At 37.2% G+C, this 16780-nt stretch overlaps 2 protein-coding genes across 2 annotated transcripts; one reads left to right on the top strand and one right to left on the bottom strand.

The window, feature by feature from the left end:
• The first annotated feature begins 1188 nt into the window (after window positions 1-1188).
• wdr93 (WD repeat domain 93) lies at window positions 1189-10083 on the top strand. The gene is given in 16 exon segments (XM_084110256.1): window positions 1189-1223; window positions 1858-2127; window positions 2248-2449; window positions 2555-2619; window positions 2717-2827; window positions 2829-2963; window positions 3233-3299; window positions 3385-3574; window positions 5493-5563; window positions 5663-5737; window positions 5862-5993; window positions 6140-6338; window positions 6423-6483; window positions 6721-6877; window positions 8415-8604; window positions 9334-10083. Coding segments are annotated over 15 exon segments (1995 nt in total). The 5' UTR covers window positions 1189-1223; window positions 1858-1863; the 3' UTR covers window positions 9410-10083.
• Window positions 10084-10287: 204 nt separating this feature from the next.
• On the bottom strand, window positions 10288-13139 carry gnrhr2 (gonadotropin releasing hormone receptor 2). Its single transcript, XM_084109908.1, has 4 exons — window positions 13007-13139; window positions 12268-12874; window positions 11729-11933; window positions 10288-11580 (listed from the first exon to the last, which is right to left on the bottom strand). The coding sequence occupies exons 2-4, from the start codon at window positions 12799-12801 to the stop codon at window positions 11075-11077; spliced, it is 1245 nt and encodes a 414-aa protein (XP_083966034.1). The 5' UTR covers window positions 12802-12874; window positions 13007-13139; the 3' UTR covers window positions 10288-11074.
• Between the last annotated feature and the right edge of the window lie 3641 nt (window positions 13140-16780).

Raw genomic sequence — 16780 nt, forward strand, 5'->3', positions numbered from 1 at the left:
ACAACTTAAGTGATACCACTGGACTGGGCAGTTCTCGTTGTCACAGGCCACCATTTCACCCTCCTCTGGTCCGGCACAGAGACACCACACTTCCTTTGTTCTCTTGGCTGCTTTTTTGGCAGGCTTCTTTCTCTGCCTCTTCCCACCTACTTGTTGTGGCTGTTGTAGTTCCTGTAGCATGCTGTGACCAGATGATGGTTGAGAGGTAGGTGGGATAGTGAAATATTGCACAACGATTATTTATTAAACGATTGGTCGGGTGATTATTTTATCGATTAGTCGACTAATCTAACGACTAATTTGAATTAATTATCCTGTCTGTTATTCGCATATCTCTCGAACCGTTACTCCGATGGATTTCAAACTCGACAGCTGTCTGGGCACGAGTAAGTGCAGTGCCAAGTTTGACGTTGTTTGGATGAGAAATGCAAAATATATTGTTAAATATATCAGTAAAAGAAGCACTTAGAAGGTTGTGGTTTAAAAAATAAACATTCTGACATAAACACACTGTCAGCTACGATGTTTACTTCTGAATAATATAGTATTAACGTGAAAAATCCATTTTGATTAATTTGAGTAAAAAAAATATTTTCTTTACCAAGAAAGTGGCAAGATGAAAACCACTATTTTCTGTTTCAAACTTTCACATAGCATCTTTAGGTTATAATAACATAAATAATTCAAATCCAGATTTTGATTTTCAAAGATTTATTATAAAAACAGATAATTTTTTCCCAAAAATGCAATAACACGTTTTTTTTTTTTTTAAATGCAATTAATCCATTGAATCAATATAAAAGTTATTTTTCATATTGAAACTGTTGAAAATACACAACAAAGTAAGTTGATCCACATGACAGCCTCTGAACTCGGTCAATACTAATCTTATATTTAGCACGTACTGGACTAAACATAGGCTACATTCAATCAGCCATCTCTAAGAAATAACGTTACCTTCTGAAATGTTTTGACGGTACAAGAATTGAAAGTTTTTTAAAAGATCCCCTGGGGTTCACGTGTCAGCATTCGACATAAGTTTGACGCTGTCGTGTGAGAACAAGCAAGTGCAACAGTCGGCATTTCTTCAGTCTCTATCATAAGCACACACACACACAAAACGGGTTGTTGTTTATCACACTGGAGAAGTCCGCACACGCCACTACACTCAGTGTTGTCATGACAACCTAACAATCCGGAAGAACTCCACAAGAGCGTCAGCGGTGAGCGGTTGTGTTAATAATTATATTATTTTTCATTTAGATCATTGTTGTGTTACAGTGTGATTATACATTGGGTATTCACAAAAGTATCTTGTTGACCACCACCCAAATCAAACTTTTTATTGCCTTTTTTATGGAGGTCTGATCAAGGGGCCCGACAAACATTAACGTTAGGCTAACGTTATGTGAAATAGCAAACTAGCAAGCAACTAACTTATAAAATTTACTTGCTGCTAGAACGAATTATTGTCCTGGTAATTTACTGTTGCAGTAGTGATATATACTATTATGGAGGTGTCATTGTATATAACCATGGTAACTTACTGTTTGATTATCGTATATACCATTGTTGTTTACTTGGTAAGTTACTCCGGGTAATTCCAAGAATACCATGGTAAGTTAAGTATTATTATGGTAACTTACATGGCCAAAAACATAATAATACAGTAGTGCCATGTAAAAAAAAAAACACCATGGTACTTCTGTCCATTTTATATGACTGGTACTTTTTTTTTTTTTTTTAGGTATGTTTATGTGTAAATGTGATTCAACAATGTGTGTGTATAAATGTAACGACAAAGGGGGATTTCAGTTTAAACATTTTTTTTATTTTTTATTTTTACTCCATGTTTAGCACAACATGGCTGTGAACGTCACACCAGGTTTGGAGATCCCAGAGCCGTCAAGCTACAGCAGCTGTGAAGATGATGATGATGCTGTGACTTATTTCACAGATCTGCATCAGCCTGATAAAAATCGGCCTGAGCCTGCGAGAATGATCGATAAGCTGTTAAATAACCTTCTTGACAGTGCATGGGAAGTTATATCAGAGCAGGAGAAGATCGACAAGGATGCACAAGCAGCAAGACAAATTCCTGTGCTGAATGCTACTAAAGAAATGAAGGTACTGTTTTACATGTACAGTACAATTATACAGCCCCCATCATATTCGTTTGCACGTGTGCTTTGGGTGCATTTGTCCAAAATGCTCATCTTACACACCCTTTTTTTTTTTGGTTCTTAGCTTCCAGCCAGAACTAATTGTATTGTGTGCTCTGAGGATGGACTTTACCTGTTTCTGGGTCACGCTCATGGTCTGTCAGTCATCAGTTCATCCACTCTCACATGTTTAACAACGTGGAAGAATGAAAGAGTGGAGCTTACCAGCATCTCTTGTGCCTCTCTGGGAAACCTCACACACCTCTTATGCACAGTGGATGACATGGGTAATTTCCTGAGAGTGGGGAATATTTTTAGACAATTTCCATTTAAAACTCCTCACTTTATATTTTCTGTATTTATTTATACATAATCATTCTCTGTCTCATAAGGTATTGCGCGGCTTTTTGTGCATCACACGGAGAATATTTATTTAATAAAAATCATCAATGAAACTGTGAGTTCATAATAGTGTTTTAATAATAGTGCTTTTTTGTATGTTTGCTGTTGGTTTTAAAAGGCTTTAAAAGTACATTGTGTTATATTTCTCACAGGAAGATATAAACCAAAGAAACATCTGTGCAAAATTTGAAATGTCTATAAGAGGGGACTTTGGAGCTGCAGTCATGATGTGTAAGTTTTGTATTGAAATATATGGGTATATAATATAAAACTGAAACCAGTGATTTAATAATGCCATTGTTATATATTGTCAATGTCATTGAAGCCAGTGGTTCAGTTTGGTTGGATGTCTATCGCTTCCCACGAGATGTGTGGCTCAAAGAGCTGGAAGCAAAACAGGTAACTGTTATAGTCATTGGAAAGTTACCTGGAAAACCATCTGTTCTTGTTTACTGTATTTACATTTTAAAAACGAAATTTGTTAGTCATTTGTTGATGTCGATTCAAAATGCACAACAAAATTTCCTTGGAGGAACAACTGTTATGCATTTATTTCAGAATAAAATATATTGTTTGTTTTTGTCCTATGTATAAGTTTACTTTTTTCTGGCAGTTTTTGCAAAATTGCTCCAATGAGCTGATCATTTTCTGCCCTGTCTCTTCTGTAGGCCACAGAAGCCAAATGGTCTCCAATAGTATTACTCATGAAGCTCAAACCTCCAGAAATCCCTGCAGGTATTCAGTTTAAAGCATTGCTGCAAATACGTTTCTTTTAGAGGTCTGTTACGTATTTCTTTCACGAAGTGTTCATGTCTTTAAGGGACCTCTCTAAAAAGTCCATCCGAGGTCCTGCAGAAGACAGAGGAAGGCACTATAATAGGCTCAGGCCAAAATCACCTCATTAGTAGTCATCAATGGGAAAACCAGGATGCGGCATTTAGGAAAATGTTCATGAAGTATCTCAGCTCCAGCTCTATGAGACCACCACAGCAGAAAGCAGAAGGTCCCAGGTAGGCTTGATTAAAGAGTTTTTGAAGCCACATCTTACTTGATTTAGGAGACATATACTAGAGTCACCCCAAAAAGTACTGTATTTTGACACTTTAGCCACACCTATATGTATATAGCAGCTTTTATATATATATATATAAAAAAGATACACAAACAAACACACACTTTCATCCAAAATATTTTATATTTTATAGGTTTATAGACTTGTTGTTCAAACATTTTTGTATTTAAATCGTTTATGAAATAAAAATGGACTTGAATTGAGTGAAAAGAATGTTTTATGTCATAAATGCATGAGCATATTTAGCTTACAGTACATTTATGTAGAAAAGTATGTATCTGCATGGCCATACAACTCAAACCCTCACTACAAATCTTGTTCTGGGGGAATTGATTAAAACCAGTAGATAGCTCTAAGAATATATCTCAAAGTGATATTTCACCCCATATAAAATCATTAATAAAAAGATGTGGTAACAATTTACAAGAAGGTTTCATTAGTTAACATTAGTTAACTATTTTAGTTAATACTTCTACAGCATTTATTAATCTAAGTTAATGATAATTTCAACATTTACTAATACATTATTAAAATCAAATGTTGTATTTGATAACATTAGTTAATGCACTGTGAACTAATAAGGTTATAATAAAAATTATTAGTAGTAAAATGTTGTTCCAAAGAGATATTGTTTCTTTTTCCAGAATGTGAAATGAGCTCTTTTCCATACAGTGAGAGTTATGCAAATCAACTAAATGTTTTTGTCGAAAAGACAAACAAAGATGAAGATAAATTCCTTATTGCTGCACTCATGTGTAAACAACAAATCAGTGCGGAGCCCCGCACATGAAAAATAAATTGAAATCGCAGCTACATATTAAGAATTCGTTCCCACAATTTATTAATTTGTGACCTCATTTATATTAATTCATTACCTTGTTTTAGTTAAATTGTGAAAATGTTTGATTAATTTATTCCCTTGTTTTAGTTAAATCGTGGACATGTTTGATTAATTTATTCAGTAACACTTTAGAATACATTTCTATCATTAAATAACTACACAGGAACAAATGAGAAACACGCTATTAACATTCTAGTTATTAACGAACAAGAAACTCTGATTAACGAATTAGTAATAGTGTTCAGTTGAGTGTGGTAGTTCACTATTAGATAATCAATAACTGCTATTTTTTCATACCTCCCAGAGGATTACTAAGAACTACTATAATTAATGTGAAAAATGCATAATTAATTCTAAAGTGAAGATCATGGTAACCCACTGGTAATGACTCAAGTATTACCAAATCAAGGAAGGAATTGCTAATTATTTGGATCAGTATTCTAAAGCGAAAAGCATGATAACTCCCTAATATTGACTGAAGTCATTGTTAGCTTTTAATGTTTTTGTAAGGTTTTGGATAGTAATGACTCAAGTGTTACTTCATACGTCAGAAGGAATGACTAGTTATTTGGATCAGTATTCTAGAGTGAAGATTACTATCCAAAACCTTTCAAAAACGTACAGAAACCTCAAAAGCTTACAATGTCTTCAGTCATTACTAGAAGGTTATCATGCACTTTAGAATCCTGATCCAAATAATTAGTAGTTCCTAGTTCTAAAGTGTTACCATTTATTCCCTTGTTTTAGGTATATCATCATGACCACGTTGTACTAATTCATTCACTCATTTTAAGTTAGTTAATTTGTGGGCACGTTAAAGTAAAATGAAGGAATAAGTAAAAAAGTTGCATATAGGAAAGGACAGTATTGACCACGTGGAATGAGAAACATTTGGCAAACTGTGTGGTGAGTCACTTTAGAACCTCTAGAGATTATGAAAGTTGTCCAGAAGGTGTCAAGGTTATTTTTCACATTTCAAAATTTGTTACAGTTTGTCAGTCTTTTTTCATTAAAGCAAATGCACTTGTCACTTCTTACTGCGTGAGGGGTTTTATTCAACGCCTGGGGAAACGAAGGCAGCTAGAAGTGAGTTATGGACTCAAGAGATTATTTCACGTGTACGTTTTTCAGTAGATATAATGTCAGAATGTGCATTTATGATATTTCTTCGGATTATCTTTGAAGATATTCCCATTTCCATGTGCCTGTGGTGGAGTGGCAGTCATAATCTCTTACAGTATCTGTTGAAGAAAGAGAAAGGTACTCCAGCCTCTAACTCATACATTTATAATGCATGGAGTAGAAAGAAAATACAGTATATTCATATTACATGGACACATTTGATCATGTTTATAAATGATATTTGAATTTGTTCCTGAATCAGACAGTGAACCCAGACCGGATGTTTTGTGGCCCAATTCTCAGGAAATCCTTTGCTCTGCTGTCAGTGCCTGCACACGGTTCATTGTTCTAGGGCTTGATGGTCAGCTGGTTACTATATGGGACAGACGATTTGGTAAGTTTCCCTCAGTGTCTAGTCATTTCAGATATTGTTTATGATAGAAACTGCGTGGTCATCAATGATAAAATGATATAATTGCACAATACTGATATCATACTGAGAGAAAGAATCTTACCCCTGATTGTCTTCTGGTGGTGCAGGGTGTCCATATGCCAACATTGTGATCCCAGGAGACAGCCCCATTTTCAGGATGAAGCTCCTTTTGCAGAGTCAACTACCGGTTACTCAGGGTCCAGTTTTACCCACACTCCAGTTAGTGCTCACCTGCAGAAGTGGGGAGTGCTACAGTATGACAGCGAGCAAAGGAGGAGACACATGCACTGGTCCACTTATTGAGAGGTACTAAACACCCACAGTTATTATAAAGGGTTTAGAAATAATGAACGTGGAGTATAAATAAATACAATAACTATCTCCCATCAGACCCGCAGACCCAAGCAGTTCTGTCTCTGTTGCTGTACCTGTGCCCTTCCTGAAGTGTCTGGTATAGTACAATTTAGCAGCAGCATAATTCTGTGTTAAGCTCGTTCACGCCAATGATGATAACGATAACTATAAAGTTATCTAAAGTTATCACTCTAATTTTATGAAGATGTCCACACCATAATGCTATCTACACATGTTAGATTCTGGATTAAATGATTTCAGATTGCTTGTTAAAAAAAAAAAAATTGCTCTGTATTGTAAGTGACTATATTGTAATTCCTGAAGTTGTTTACAGGTTTTGTTGATGCAGAGAAATGGGCAAGTATCTATATGGAAAATGGAGGATGGCACACCAATGTTCATCTTAAACCTGCCTCACACTCATGTGCTCGGCTCACTCAGAGAACCTGTGTATGTGCTCGAGCCAGTCCAACAAAATCTGTATATTACAGGTAAACTGAAAATTACACTTGCATTCCACTGCACTGCTTTTCCATTGTTTTTCTATGTAAATTGACGAATGTGTTTGACTGTGTTACTTGTGTCTTGGGTCTTATGCAGTGTCTCACGTATGACACAGCATTCTAAAAACGCAAAGGTCACGTTTAAAAAAATAAGTTTAAGAAAGTTTCTCTCTCCCTCTCTCCCTCTCTCTCTCTCTCTCCCTCTAACTGCATTAGACTGCTGCTATCAATGACTCCGGGCCGTTGAATTATTGAAAAATAATGCACACCTGTGGTGTAACGTGTGCATTATTTTTCTAATAATTCAACGGCCCATCGTCATTTACTCCTTACTTAATGCACAGCTAGCCGTGGATTATCCATTACATAAAAGAACCCTGCGTCTCTAGACCTTGCTTTTTTTATTCCATTGCCCTGCATCTCACGTTTTAACACAAAAACGTGTTCTGTGTGAATGCCGTCTTATACTGTTTAAGTTGTGATGCAATGTGTCGAAGGTGTCACATCTCTCTAGGTCGTCCTCAGACGAGCCTTCCATCGTTGCCTCCAGTCATCCCGATTCTCCATGCATCTGGCCAGTTCGTTGGTGCTCTGGGCTCCTGCATCCCTCTTGAGTATGTCCACGTATGTTAGCGTGGGACGTCCTCTTGACCGATGGCCATGTGTTGGTTCCCATAGCACCAGCTTGCTGGCTGGCAGCTCTCGATGCCTTCGGCAATGTCCTGCAAGTCTCATTCTCCTCACAGCAATCTTGTTGCTCACTCTTGGTACTCCCTCATACAGGATTTTGTTGGTTACATGCGCACTCTTACTGATGTTAAGCACTGCACGCAGCATCCTAGTGTAGCACCCGTCCAGGGACTTCTCTAGGGTTGGATTCAGGGTCCAGCATTCACTGCCATAGAGGAGAACGGACTCTACCGTCGCGTAGAAGAAGCTGAGTTTGATTTGGCGGGAGAGGTTGGAGTTCCATACACTGTTCATGCCGTTCAGGGCCCTCCATGCAAGTGCCTTCCTCACTTTTAGATCTTGCTCAGTTGAGTTGACCCATGCGCCCAGGTACTTGAAGTCCTCAACTTCTTTCAGCACAGTGTCTCCTGCTGTTATCAGAGGTTGATGTTCTGGTGGAACGTTGTAGGTCATGACCTCAGTTTTCTTTGCATTTACCCTAAGGCCAACCTTGGTACACTCTAGCTCTACCCTGTGTAGTAGTTCCTGTGCTTGTTCCATGTTGTCGGAGAGCAGACTGATGTCATCCGCATAGTCAAGGTCTGTCAAGACTACTGCCGGGTGTCGACTTGACTTCCTTGGTGTCAGCGTGAAGCCAAGTTCCTGCTCTCGCCCACTGATTGCCTTCTTGAGCGCATAATCAAGGACTATGATGAAGAGGAAGGGGGCTAATGTATCCCCTTGCATAACTCCAGCCAGGATGTCAAACTCCTCGCTCTCCACATACTGTTATTTATTCAGTGTCAATTACAGGATTGTGTTCCTGGTGACACACCACCTGATTTGTGTTTTTTAGGTGACAGAAAAACACCTTTAGTGAAGGTGACCGAAAGGGGAGAGGATGAGAGCTCTCTCTTCATCTTCAGCTTTTCAGAATGTTCATTGATGGATCTGTACCGTGTCACAAGGCCAGATGTAACTGAAAAAAAGACCAGAGCCACACTTTCAGGTTTGGAGGAGGCCTGCAACCTTTACTTTCAGGAAAGGTTTGTGAACTGTTGTTCAGTATTACATAACTGATCTAAGAACAAATTTATGTGTAGGCAACTGAAAGAAATGTTCTCTTAGAACCTTTTCACCACATGAAGGAATGAACACTCTTGTTAGTGGAAGAGACCCAGTGTGAGACTGCACTGCAATCTGTTCATCAAATGTAAAATTATCATACAAAATTACTACTATGGTATAGTAACAGATCATGCAAATACAAGACAAGACAACAAACCAAGAGCAAAAATTATTATGATAATTATATTAGCATCTACACCAATGGCGTGCTTCACTTACGGTCATATTTGCAGCATGTGCTTTAAAATAGGAATGATTTTGGCTGTCAATGTTTTTTTTTAATCATTTATCATTTAAAAAAAGTGATTCCTACAATATCATTCCTCTGTGTAGTTATTGTTACAGTTGTGGTATGGACTATTCCTTTAGTTAGAATTTTTTTTTTTTTTTAAACTTGATGTTCGTAGTTATTGTTCTAGTAATCATTCTTAGTGTGAATGGGCCTTAAAGTCACCATGAAATCAAAATGGACAATTATTATTTTATTTTTTTTATGGAATATTGCAGTGTTTATTATAAATGATTTATCTGTGCACATTATGTGCACAAAAAATCATGTGGTCTCGTGATCTCTAATCAAAATAACTTTGGCATCTAAACTAAAATACTGACTATACTTTATATGTGTAATGTCTTTGTGTGTGTAGAGCCGCCTCTTGGAAAGAGAGGAACAGAAATTTGGCTTTCCAGTGGGAGCAGTTACTGAAGCGTGCTATTAAATGAAACGTCACACAATAAGAAGAGAACCAGACACCACATGCTGACAGACAAAGAGTGCATTTTCTTATGTATTTATGTGGATCAAATACATGTATGCATTAATTCATTCATCTTTAGTGATGTTGATGCCATCAGCCAGAGAAAATTTTAACTTTTGATGTCATCTTTTTTTTCCCTTTTTTTTTAAATATCGAATTCAGTTAATTTGACAAACTTCTGTAATGAAAGTTCATTTCAGGTTGGGGTTGTGAGGAGGGTACATGTCAGTTCTCACAAGAAGCTCTGCTACATCATGCAAATGTGTTTATATCTGCACATGCTTTAGTATATATGTGTTTATATATGCTTGAGTAGAGTCCATAGCAAACTGACTGTTCTGCACAATCTCATGGCCTGGTCTGAAGAAAATGTACATAGCATCACAGCTAATGAAATCTCCCACACATTATTATACTGAATGTCAACACCAATTTCCTGGTTGTATTGTTCTTATTCATTTCATATGACAGGCCATAAGCACTGGTTTTCAGCTTTGTTCCACTTAAGTCTTTTCCGGCAAGCAAATCTTTACACACTTAGTGCCATTTGTGCTGAACATCAATTTAATTGAACTTGAGCCTCAATTTTAATCAGTGTAACTAGTTTTTTTTCTCGGGCTTATTAAAAAACACTAATTGAAAAAGTTATTCATGTCATTTTGTTCATTCAGATTTTTTAGTCACATTTTTACTTGTTCAACTTTAATTGGACTGGCCATGGGCAGTTGAGAGGCTGTAACATGGTTTTATGAGGTTATGGAACTTAACATGATCTGAGTCTCAACCCATAACCACATTGAGTTGCATTTATTTAATGATCTGTGCAAAACACCTCAAGCCATTAATTTCCAGTTAATTTTATTGTGATTTCAACTTTTAGACCACATGACAAAACACTGAATACTCAATATCAACCCTTATAGTTATCATTTTAATTTCACTGTACACATAAAAAAGATCTCTGCTCTTTTTTGCGGCTGCCAGAAAAAAAAAGCATGTGATGTGTGTTAAAATATCTGTAAAGCCTTAGTTCATGAAATGCATGAAGAGCCTTTTAAAGGACAGTGTGAAAAAGAGGACTTTGAGAACCCCCAAAAATAAAAAAGTAGATGACAGTATTACGTTTTTTTTTCAAAGAAGACTCTTTGCTCACCAAAGCTGTATTTATTTGATCATGATTACAATAAAAACAGTAATATTGTGAAATATATTTCCAATTTAAAATAACTGTTTTCTATATAAAAAATATATTTGATGATTCCTGATTCTCAGCATCATTACTCCAGTCTTCAGTGTCACATGATCCTTCAGAAATCATTCTAATATGCTGATTTGCTGCTCAAGAAACATTTCTTATTATTATCAATGTTGAAAAAAATTGTTGCTTAATTTTTCTGTAGAAACCCTGATAGACCTTTTCATGACCCTTTGATAAATATAAACTTTAAAAGAACAAGCATTTATTCGAAATATAATTTTTTTGCAACAATGTAAAGTCTTTGTCACTTTTGATCAATTTAACCTCATTAGCCAGTATTAATGTACTAATTACAGTAAAATCATTTGTAAGCCATAACGGCTTTAATGTACTTACTGTACTTTACTGTACAGACAACTCATGTTTTGGCCTTTAATCTCTACAGGTGGAATAATTTGCAAAAGCCACACTATTCTTTTGCCCATCATCTCCAGTCCTGTGCACATACTCTCCATCCCATTCTAGCTTTTCTCTAGAAGTCTGCTGAACTGTCAGTCTCTTTAAAGTGAGAGAGGAGGTGGAAGTTCTGATGGAAGTCATCAACGAGTTATTAGTGTTCTCCAGCTCAAAAGCTACAACGTTACGTTCACGCTGTCTGCGCCTCATGCCTCTACACAGTGGAATGGTGAAGAGACCGTAGATGAGGGGGTCCAAAATAGCATTTAATAGGCCAAAGATAAAAAGGATGTGCGAGAGGGACTGGGACACTGTTTCCTCCAGGCCAGCGGGACAGAACCAGTACCATAGGCCCAGCATGTAGTAGGGTGTCCAACACACCATGAATGACAGGACGATGACCACAGACATCTTCAGTGTGCGCATGCGTGCCTTAGGGATGTTGTTTTTTGACCTGCGCAGCTGCACTTTGTTGGACAGCACTGGATGTGACATAGATCACAACAAAAGCAAGGCGTTAGCGTGACAGTTAAAGCAAAGGCACCTCAGGGTAATGTCACATGCAAACTGATCAAGAAGCTCTACTGTTGGATTCAATAATCGATCTTCCTTTTTTTAAAAAAAACTTACAGCTGTCTTCAGTCATTTTCTTGGAGATCTCAAACAGTATCCTGGTGTAGCATGAGATCATGATGAAGAGTGGTACGAGGAAGAGGAAGGTGAAGGTAAACATGTTGTAAAGTGTCTCCTGCCAGCGTAAGCTAAAGCTGCCGTAAGTTGTACACTGGATAAACCGCCTGGGGGAATCAATCACCACAACATGGAAAACAAACACCTGCACAAAGAAGATATCACAGGCAGATATTCTGTTACAAGATTACTTTTGTTATGAAATATGAGAATAGTTTATATATATATATATATATATATATATATATATATATATATATATATATATATATATATAGGCCTATATATATATTACCATTCAATAGTTTAGTATTGGTAAGATTTTTTAAAATGTTTTTGAAATAAGCCTCTTGTTTCTATTTGAAATAACTGTTTAATATATTTTAAAATGTAATTTATTCCTGTGATGGAAAAGCTGAATTTTGGTAGTACTGTATATATTTAAATTGTAATTATTTGTTTCTCGACAGTACACTTACCTGTGGTATGGATAACACGACACTCGTGGTCCACGCGACACTCAGCATAACTTTATTTCTCCTCTTCGCTTTGTTGATAGACAGAGGTTTGAGAATGGCAGCCTGTCGGTCCAGACTAATCACCACGGTCACGAAAGCGCACGAGTACATGGCCACGAGTTTGAGGAACATCAGCGTCCGGCACGCGAGGTCCCCCGCGAGCCACTGCACCGTTATATTCCACACCGCGTCCAGCGGCATGACGATGAACGTCACCAGTAAATCCGCCACAGCCAGATGGGTGATGATCAACCGAACGTGGGAGCGTTTTCTGTGGTTGTGGTTGGCTAAATAAAGCACGGCGAGATTGCAGCAGGCGGACAGCGCGCACAGGATGAGCGTGAGCGTCACTCGGACCTGAGCCGCGGTGGTGAAGCGCGGAAGATGAGGAGGATGAGGAAGATCTTCTGTGCTGCTCGAGTTAAAGTTTTTGGCATCATACTTACAGGTGGAGTTCTTCTGAAAAAGATCCTCGATGTGATGAGTTGAGTCCATGCTTCTCAAGAGCTTTAATGGCCAGATCAGTAGATCAGATCAGATCAGTAAAGCAATGTAAGGAGCGTGGAAGCTGGAAAAGAATCCCAAGAGGTGTCATTCCAGAAACTGTACTTAGGCTACTTTAAATGACAGTCCATAAAATCTATTTATTTTTCTAAACTTTTCAATTAGGCTACTAGAAACGTAAACAAATATAGCCTACCTTAATGTTCTCCTTGTTTAAGTGTACTTGTTTAGATGTACTTGTTTAGATGGTCATGGCTCGTTGGTGACCCCAGAGTTCAGTGGTCATCTGGATGAGCTGACCATCAGTTGTAAGTGTCCAGATGAATCGCAGCATCACCGGGGGCGTGGTTACTTAAAATATTGAGGGTATGCATTGACGTCACTTTCCCGCCGGAAAACGCCTCCCTTATCCGGACTGAGTGGCAGAAGAGCTGCTGCGTGACTGGATTTAATAGGGGAAACTGCGAAAACGCGAGTAAAGCAAATTTTCAGTTTAAACTAAAGGTTGGACTCGATATATAGTGTTACTTACAACTTAACAAAGATCCAGTGAGCCATGGATATTGAAATGCAGCCATTAATCATGTTTCCTGACATGTGCCTGATTTCGACACCGGGGAAATATGCCTACATAAAGCAAATTTGCCTGAACGCTTTATATAAATACAATATAGGTAGGTCTAAATCTGGGCGATCACTCATATCAATGTTATATATATCGTCCAGCCCTAAAACTTGTAGTTTTTTGTCAGTGTTTATTTAAAAACATCCGATTATGCTTAATAAGCCTACAACGCATGTGGTCATGTAAACGCAGAAACCCTTCCTTTATATGATGAACAGATTGAATTTAGGCTTTTATTCACATGTAAACATTCATCGACTCACACATCAGTTGTGGTAAACAGAAGCTCAGGCATGTTCGCCTGATGTGCGAGAACCAATGAGGTTCATTCTCGTGTGTTACGCAGCGTGTTTGAGCTTCAGCAAGAGGTTTGTTCTCGCGCATAAAGCAGATTTGGTTGAGCTTCTTTTTATGTTCGCTGATCAATGTTTATATAAAACGATTGTGTCTCTTCAGAAAAGTTGGACTAAACCGTCATATGGATTAGTTTTACTAACGTATCTCTTTATGAACTTTTTTAAGCATCAAAGTGGTAGTTGCGTAGATGCCAACGGAGGGACAGAACAGAAATCTCTCGCATATCATCAAAAATATCTTCAGTTGTGTTAACTTTAACTTAAAATGAACTAAAGTTTGGAGCGACATGAGGGTGAGTAATTAATGGCAGAATTTTCATTTTTGGGTGAACTATATCCCTTAGTTTGCTAAAGCATTTTACAAAGGGATTGAGATAAGATAAAAGGGTGTCATTTAAAGGTCTATAAACTGTGCAAAAAAGCATGATAAAGATTAAATCGTGCTGTTTTGGTAGTTTGATACTTCTCTAAAGAACGTGGAGGTTACTTTTAGTCACTTGTATCATAAGGGTCTTTCTGTACATGTGTGTATGATTTTGTTTTTGGTTTGTGATGTGCTTAGTAATATCATGCTCAGAGGCAATAAAGAGACACGTGTGATGTGAAAGAGTGTTGTCAGGAAGGTCAGTGTGTCCCACAGCAGGAAAAACGCTGAGCTCAGCAGTGCTAGTGATTCCACTGAAAGCCTCACAGCCTTAAAACGGTTTCAGTTTCAGGGACGAGAACATTGAGCATCTTTAGGAAATCCAAGTCCTTTGTTTTTATCCAAATGTTCCACCACTGGTTTTGTCATGTCTGATTTTGTCATCTTTATTAAATTATTTATTTTAAATATGAAATGAATTTAAAAAAGTTTTAAGTTTGTTTAAAAAGACCTCCATTAACAAATGTCCTTTTCATACATTAATAACAAGGTCTGAAGTATTTATGAATGATAATTTAAAAACCTATTTTTACCTATTTCCCAACACATCGTAAAAACATTGAATTACCTGCAACAGTCTGAAAATATGAATACTTTTAGAAAAACAAATACATTTTCAAATTTTTAAAAATTGATTATTAACAGTCATGCAGTTTCTTAAAGGCCCCCTGAAATCAAAAGCTACGTTTTTTTTAGTATGAATATGTTAGCCTTAAGGTTATGAATAAGCTGGTGTGTTCCAAAACAATGACAAAATTCACATTTAGGAGATATAAGCATTCAAAACTTATAGTCCTTCATTTCCGCAAAAAAGAATCACAGATTTTTCAGCTTTTCATCTTCTGTCCAATCAAATGCTCTCTAGAATCTAAAGCGTCCTGCCCCCTATGCTATAAATACCACCTGGCCAAAGTGATCGTTGACATGTCACGGAGAAATATGGGTTGGAGATGAGTGTTTGGTTGCTGAAACGCTCGAGTTTTATTCCGTTTTCCAACTGTACGTTGGTTAAGAATGAAATGGCTAGAATTTATTCCCACCTCTACTATTGAAGCCAACGTATCATCAGTGCTCAGATTCGCTTATATGGTGCTATCAAGTACAATTTGCAGTCTGTGAGGTAAACTAAACGCTATTGGCTATTTGAAAAGTGGGAGGAGCCATTCAATATGTCCCGCCTTAGCTTCCTGTTTCAGTGGATATTGTCAATGCATCATACAAAGCTGCATGTTCCAAGGCACTTCAGTGCACACTTTAAAATTATGAAATAATAAATATTTTTAAAATTAACATTTTTATTTGATTTTGAAAGATTTCTGTTAAGAACTCACTGCTCTGAGACTTTATGAGCCATCCAAGTGCAGCTTTTAGGACAATCCATAAGAGCAGTCAAAAACAGGCAAATGGTCAAATACACTCTGCAAGTCAAACTATATAGGCATAACCCAAGGACACAGGCAGAGAACATTAAACAAGAATACAGGTGCTCAAAAATGCATTGGTAACACCAACAAGACTACACAACAAAAGCAAACGAGAACACAGCTTAAAAAGGCAAACACCAACAGGCTAATGAACCACAGGTGAAAACAATTAGGCATGATGAGTCCAGGAAGAGAGTTATGGGAAGTGTAGTCTAGAATGACAATGAACTCTGGTGGACAACCAGGGCACTCCAGCTGGTGATCGTGACAATTTCTCTCATAACACCTTTCACAATTTACAATCTATTTGAAACCTAACATATTTTCAGAATCATGTGGCAAACCTAAAATAAGGTATATTCTGCTCATGCATTTAAAAGCAAACTACTATTTTTTCATTTATTAAACTAACATTCAATGAACACCCGTTGCAGTAATTATACATAGGTTACGGAATTGATGATTTCATATAAGTAGGCTATAAGACTGAAGTGTAGTTAAAAACATTTAATTTAATGTACAAATAAATGTGATAATATTTGCACAATCATTGATTTAAGTTCAATATATTTTACACAATACCTTAAAAAACTGAGAATATATAATTCCTTATTTATATCCGTATGTATATGTACACCTGGTTGGTTCTATTTCCAATTACACAACTTTTTTATAACTTTTTAAAGAATGTGTTGCTTAGTTCCTATGGATTATATGCTGTTACTGTCTGTAAACAGGGTGTTGGTGTGTGCTATGAACAAGGAGATTTTTCAGTGAATTTTTCTGCAGGTTACATCATTACACCAGTAGGTGCTCTATTGTGTCTGTCTTTATGAGTGACTCATTGAATGATTCATTCAACCAATATATGTTCAACGAACAAGTGACATCTCTTAAAGGGATAGCCCACCCAAAAATGAAAATTCTGTTATTCTGTTGACAACCAGTTCCCTATCGATACAGTTCACTCGTACTGCGTTGTTAGACGGATTGGGAAAACTCATTTTTCTCCGATTTACTGAAGCTTATAGAATCACGCAGTGTAACTTCATGAGCCAAGGGTCGTGCCGCGGAGTTGGACGAACCAATGGCTAAGCAGTGTAGCTGCACGAACCTATGGCGTGAAAGCCCGCCAGAGCCC

The sequence above is a fragment of the Abramis brama genome (assembly GCF_963993115.1).
Source record: "Abramis brama genome assembly, chromosome: 3".
In the NCBI taxonomy this organism is placed as follows: domain Eukaryota; kingdom Metazoa; phylum Chordata; class Actinopteri; order Cypriniformes; family Leuciscidae; genus Abramis; species Abramis brama.

Excerpts from the sequence above, each read along its gene's own strand:
- gnrhr2 (XM_084109908.1), bottom strand. The coding sequence starts at position 12,801 with ATGGACTCAACTCATCACATCGAGGATCTTTTTCAGAAGAACTCCACC. Across the intron at positions 11,934-12,267 it reads TCGTGTTATCCATACCACAG|GTGTTTGTTTTCCATGTTGT; the intron begins GTAAGTGTACTG and ends TTCTTTGTGCAG. Across the intron at positions 11,581-11,728 it reads GAAAATGACTGAAGACAGCT|TGCTGTCCAACAAAGTGCAG; the intron begins GTAAGTTTTTTT and ends TGTCACATCCAG.